The following is a 6,474-nucleotide window of genomic DNA, read 5'->3' as shown; positions in this document are numbered from 1 at the left end:
TGAAACAGTATCTGATATTTTATTGATATATGCAATATTTATTTGTACTGCAAGTAATACAAATGACTTTAGGCCAGTTTTTGTCATCTGTGGCTTTCACACTTTCCTCCAGCAAAGTTTTGACGCAACACTTACCTTCCAATAAAAGTAAAAGGTTAGTGATTGGAATATTGAGGGCGATATAAAAGACGAGCTCTTGCTCGGTCTCAGGACCATCTTCCGTCTTCGTAAATCCGTCAATATCTGAATCTCAGCGGCATTGTAATCATCAATCCGTCATTCGTCATGCATGCGTCATTGACGGGCTGATGGACAGCGAGGAACATATCCAAGTAAAATGCACAAATGAATTAGTTCTGGAACACTCTTTCTGGGTGATTCTTTTCAACAAATTCCGAAACTTCCTGGAAACTTCAGGCCCCTCTCGTCACAATTAAAAAACCTACTGTGCCTTCATCAATCGCCAATTGTTTGAATTTCTGCACAAATTCGTCGGCCGTTTGTTCATACATTTACGTAAAACTACCTGAACACCTCATGGTGGGGCGAATGACGAAGACGCTACATAGACACATACGGTATCGATTATATTATCGACGTATTGACACACATAGACACATATCTATTTTACACACAGTGACACATTTATTGACGAATTTGACGTCTGTCATTGGGATATGTTAATTGACGGTGTGACGGATTGATGATTACATTGACGGAAGGAAACTTACTTCCGTCAATGGTTCATTCGTCCTTTTTTTTTTTTTTTAAGTTAGCCGTCAATCGCCAATCGACAACAAAACGGACGCCCGCCGTTGACGGACCTTCCTTCAATGTTGACGAAACGCCCATCACGTCAATCATTTCAGAGATGACACTGTTCAACAGCAAATTTGAATCCCAGATGGCTTTGTGTGTCTGAAGGTATTCTCGACGCTGATTTGCGGAAAATTGCAAGGCAACACAAGGTGGTTTTATTTCGATTTCATACACAAGGAAACTAACTCAATGTGCTTCACGCAAGCAAAAAACACAACACCTACGAACTTCAGCAAACACAACCATTAACAACATTCAGAAGCAAAACAAACAAAAATAGCTTCCAAAATTACATAAAAAAAACTGACATTAATTGACATTTAAACACATGAACAGTAAAAGTCAAAAACTTAATATTAACAGGTTGAGTAGTTTTGAAAGCATTACTTACACTTTTAAGTAAGACGCTGGAGTTGATACTTCTTCAGTCTTCTGAAATCCTAATATCTCTACTTTTATTTGAGTAATGAACGTGAATCATTATGACAGGCCCCAGGCAGCTTTGAATGTTGTGTTATTACGAAATAACATATCAGATTCACTTCCCTTCATTTTTTTGAAGCTTCAAAGATGGCTGCTATTCTCACCAGCACACTCGTGTCTCTCAGAAAGCTTTTTACAAGAGAATCTTTCAGCATAAACACTGCAACTGAACGGTTTCTTCCCATGCGATCTTGTGTGTTTCTCTAAATTTGACCTGTCAGAGTAACGTTTTCCACAATCTGAGCAAGAAAAAGGTTTCTCGCCAGTGTGCCTTCTTGTATGTATTGTTAAATGGTGCTTCCGATAGAAGCTTTTGCCACAATCTGAGCAAGAAAAAGGTTTCTCACCAGCGTGTTTTCTTGTATGTATTGTTAAATATGACCTGTGAGAGAAGCTTTTGCCACAATCTGAGCAAGAGAAAGGTTTCTCGCCACTATGGATTCTTGTATGTTTTGTTAAATTTGACTTCGAAGAGAAGCTTTTGCCACAATCTGAGCAAGAAAAAGGTTTCTCGCCAGTGTGGCTTTTTGTATGTCTTGTCAAATGTGACTTCAAAGAGAAGCTTTTGCCACAATCTGCGCAAGAAAAAGGTTTCTCACCAGCGTGGCTTCTTGTATGTCTTGTTAAATGTGACTTCAAAGAGAAGCTTTGGCCACAATCTGAGCAAGAAAAAGGTTTTTCCCCAGTGTGTGTTCTTGAATGTAATGTTAAATGTGACTTCTGAGAGAAGCTTTTGCCACAGTGGGTACAAGCAAAAAGTTTTTCCCCAGTGTGTGTTCTTGAATGTTTTGTTAAATTTGACTGCAAAGAGAAGCTTTTGCCACAATCTAAACAAGAAAAAGGTTTTTCCCCAGTGTGTCTTCTTGTATGTGTTGTTAAATGTGACTTCGAAGAGAAGCTTTTGCCACAATCTGAGCAAGAAAAAGGTTTTTCCCCAGTGTGTGTTCTCAAGTGAATTTTCAAACTTCTTTTTGAACTCAATGTTTTCCCACAGTGCGAACATTCCCAAGATTTGTCGTCAGTGTGACACGACCTATCATCAGCCTGTTCATCATTACCATCCAGATTATCATCATTGTCATCATCATGAGAAGAAAGGGACCTTATGTCATCACTTTTTGCTTTTGATGATCCCCAGTGGTCTGCATCACTTTCTGGAATCATGTTTTGAGGATTTAAGATCCTGTTTGGAGGCTCCGCCCCTCTGCCCTCCTCACTCTCACCCTTGACTTCATCTTCACTCTTTAAAGGGGCGAAGGTCATTGATGACTTGAAGGTCATTGGTGACTTGGTGACGTCATCCTCAACCTCCTCCTTTTTGACACCAGGGGACTTTTTTTCTTCTTTAAAATAAGGATGCTTTTCCTCCTCCTCTTTCACTTGAGGAGATTTCACCTTCTGTTCGTCAGGACGAAGATATTTCTCAGCGACGTCTGCAGGACACAAGAAGAACACACACATTGGTTTGGTCAAGTCAAATTTCAACGGTGAGTTGATAATACTGTCACGCTTGAATTTTATTTTATTTTTTTAAGAATCGATTCATCTTGAGGGTGTGCGCTCGTTCACCACCTGTCCAGTGACGAGATGAAATGGGGAATGGTGAGGTTAAATATTTCCCGGTTGGTCCGAAATAGCTCTGGGGGAACATTAGCTAAGCTAACTAAGGCCGAGAAGCATCAACGCGCACCGAAACGAGTTGACAAACATGCTGACATTTAACAAATGGTGTCGTAGACCTTCAAAATGGTGACGGGCGTCCTGTGTGGAGGCTGCATTCAGTTCAATACCGAATCAGAAATAATGATTAAACGCCATGTACCCGCCCGCCACGGCAGTGATGACTCCGGAAACCAAAGTAGACGTGCGCCGGAAGTCAGGGGCAGGACACGCCCCCGCTACGTTATGATTGGCTGGTGGAAATTGGAGGCTTCAGAGCAAGCATTGTCATCAAGTCATCGGCAGATGTCGCCAGTTTTGCTGCAGGTCTCTTCGAGCACACTACCGTAAATCCTAGAAAAGGGCGAACAGAAAAAATGAAGTGCGGCTGACTTGACCGCGTAAAAAGAAAAGGCGGCTGACTTGACCGCGTAAAAAGAAAAGGCGGCTGACTTGACCGCGTAAAAAGAAAAGGCGGTTAGCTTTACCTCAGCTGTTGCTCTGCTAAATCCAATTCTTATCGACTGAGAAATGTACCAAACCGACTGAAGAAAAAAATTGTGTATCGTAACAAAGTGCCCCGGTGAAGAGTCATTACAGAAATAAAAACGTACATATGGTTGAAAAGTGTCGATGAAACAAGTGACAAACCTGCTCTGTTCAACACAAATCGAGGCTGCTTGTAAACGGCGTCCAGCAGTTGACGTTGTCGCTCGTTGTCCTCCTGTGCTCCACAAAGCTCCTCTTCGTACTTGACTTTCGCCATTGTGAACATCTTCACACGATATTCACAACACTTTACGCTCACGATTGACGTCTGCTGAGCCAATTTGTCGATAGCAAACGCGTCTCGTTTTTTGGCGCCTAGCAAGCTAAGCTAAGCTAAGCTAAGCTAAAATAAGCTAAGCTAAGGCAAAATAAAGAGGGCCGAGAGATACGATTGAACCAGACACGAAACGTAGCAATTATGTTTGACTTCAATGAAGTAGTGACGGGGCAAAGTGTCGATGTGTCAGTTCGTTCCGTACGAATTCGTGTTGAATTATTTTTATCGTGAAGCCGAGCGTAAACACGTCGTGCCTGGAATGGAGTAGCTCTTCTGCTACCACGTGAAATCTACGGCAATTACAGTTGGACAAATCTCATGTCACGAAAATGTTAATATTTAATTTTACTTAAAAAAATAATTTTAAAAAAAGCTCATAAAATTATACGTTTAATTCTAGATTCATTTGGATAATAAAAATAAATAAACCTTTAAACTGCACTCGGACGAATAAGAAGAAACATGTTTACTTTCTGTACATACGAGTAGCCCAGTTTAGTTTTTATTTTTTTAAATCTCTATTCACTCAATCATTATACGAACTATTGGGGGGGAAATAATACAATCATTGTATACACTATAAACAATTAGAACATAGAACACGCCAGGAAAGTTAAAACATACAAAAGCTAAACCAAATAAAATCAATAGTATAACTGAAAGAAAAGAAAATAGTTTGATACAAAATCATATAAATAAATGATAAGTTTGCAATAGTTATACGTTTTTACAGCTTTTGGATACAGACAACCAGACAATGACAAAAAATAATTTCTCATGGATACAAAAAAAAAAAATCAATAAAAGGATTGTTTCTTATGTGTAAATTTAGACTTATGAATGTAAAACTTCGCTAGAATAATCATAAGATTTATCAAATGAAACTGTGTATCGACATTATTATCAAATTCAAATATACCAAAATAAGACATGCTTCCAAAGTAAGGAGAAATCTGGATAAATGTGCATTATAATGAATTGTGATAATGTACCCCAGAATTATTAGTAGCATAGTTTTTTTTTTAAAACATCCTTGCTGTTTTACCTCAGACTGTAAATCTGTAAATCCACCCAAGAGTCTCTGTTTTTTTTTTTTTTTTTTAAGATTTGAGCCAGGAAAAGTTCTAGTCGAGTGCCGGCAAATTCTATGCACTATTGACGACACTTTTTCTTTTCTTGCTCGGCCGAATATCGCTGCCAAAAGTCAGGTGAGTTGTATCCGTAATTGACCTTTCGCAAACTCCGCCCCCCCCAAACGAGCATTGACCAATCACACATTTAGCAACCGTTGCTATGTAAGCATAGTCCGTCAAGCTTTACTCAGCTCTCAATGACGTCCATAGTCTGATTGATTTTATTTGATGGCTTACGAGACTGCTAACCACCATAAAACTTTACGGAAGAAGAGTGACAACCATTAACAAGCTCCGGACCTCCAAAATGATGAAGCGGTGTGCCTACGGAGTATGTAAATCGGACTGTGCTATGCTAACTCTATCGGGCTAACTAGCTAGCTGTAGTGTAGTTTGCTTTCGGGGCAATAACAAAACGATATCAAAAGTTATAGTAGTTACTATTAATGAATAAAATATATTACTAGAATGTCATTGCCATCCAAGTTAAGCTTGTTCAGTCAGTGGTTAATGTTAGTTTAATGTCTTCTGTTAGCTTTTGCATTCGTCTAAATGTTGCGAGCTAACGTTAACACAAAGCTTCGTCAAGTTTGGCAAACTTAAGCGTCCTAATAAGTGCCCCGAGCTTATCTTGTTTTCATTTTTCATGCAGCATTTTGTGAACGGACACCCGTCTCCGGAGTATCCCAACCAGCCATATAACCTGAACTACATCCATGGCTAGGGTGACATAAATATTTTTTTTATGATGGACAAAGAATAACAATGACTGATCTGATGCTTTCAAAGACAAAAAAAACAAACAAACACTAATGTTTAGCTAGCTATAAACACCGAGGTTTAGCTAACTTGCTGACCTAACAGTAATCCTCATATTTTAACAATACTAGACTAATATAAGTAAGAAAACTTACCCGGCAGTACAAGAGCACGACTGGTCCATAATGCTGTGCTGGTTGCATCTGAAGTATAGGTCATGGGGTTTTCTCAGATTTAGCGTATGTTTCCCCTTCGCTGGCTAATTTCATATTATGACTATAACCCTCCACTGCATATTGTAAACCTTTTTGCCTCGATCTGGAGGATATTGCACTGCTATTGCTCCAAAAGAAATCACTAATACACGCCGGTGTAAGTCTTCCCGTCACGGCTTGTGCTGTCGGAGGCACCAAGCTTGACGGACTAGCAACAGTAACTAAGGGGGGCGGAGCTAATGCGAAAGGTCAATTGCAGTTTCAAAACAACATTGAAAACATTTTCAGTCTTTCAACCAATGCCTCGGGAAAACAATGCCAAAATGCCATTTTTGAAACTTGGCTGGTGACCGTTTTGAATCTCTGAAAGTTTGTGGGTGAAACTGTAAAAAAAAAAAAAAAAAAGGTTGTCATTTTGAATGATTTTTTATACTTTTTGGAGATTCAAACCCACTTTTCAGGTTTGGAAATATTTTTTCAACGTTTTGAGAACGTTCAGAGTTTACAGGTTTCAAAAACGGGAAACAAATAAATGCCTCGGGAGAACAATGCCAAAACGCCATTTTTGAAACTTGGCTGG

At 39.3% G+C, this 6,474-nt stretch overlaps 1 protein-coding gene across 2 annotated transcripts; it reads right to left on the bottom strand.

The window, feature by feature from the left end:
- Window positions 1–951: 951 nt before the first annotated feature.
- On the bottom strand, window positions 952–4,126 carry LOC144007368 (uncharacterized). Of its 2 annotated transcripts, none has more exons than XM_077506935.1 (2): window positions 3,613–4,126; window positions 952–2,735 (listed from the first exon to the last, which is right to left on the bottom strand). In XM_077506935.1, exons 1-2 carry the CDS (start codon window positions 3,734–3,736, stop codon window positions 1,384–1,386), a joined length of 1,476 nt encoding a protein of 491 aa, XP_077363061.1. In that variant the 5' UTR covers window positions 3,737–4,126; the 3' UTR covers window positions 952–1,383. The 2 variants fall into 2 exon arrangements, with proteins under 2 accessions (XP_077363061.1, XP_077363072.1); XM_077506946.1 differs by lacking the exon at window positions 3,613–4,126 and adding an exon at window positions 3,042–3,145.
- Window positions 4,127–6,474: the final 2,348 nt, after the last annotated feature.

This window comes from Festucalex cinctus, chromosome 1 (genome assembly GCF_051991245.1).
Source record: "Festucalex cinctus isolate MCC-2025b chromosome 1, RoL_Fcin_1.0, whole genome shotgun sequence".
Taxonomy (NCBI): Eukaryota; Metazoa; Chordata; class Actinopteri; order Syngnathiformes; family Syngnathidae; genus Festucalex; species Festucalex cinctus.
This window is presented reverse-complemented; position numbering and strand designations above follow the sequence as displayed.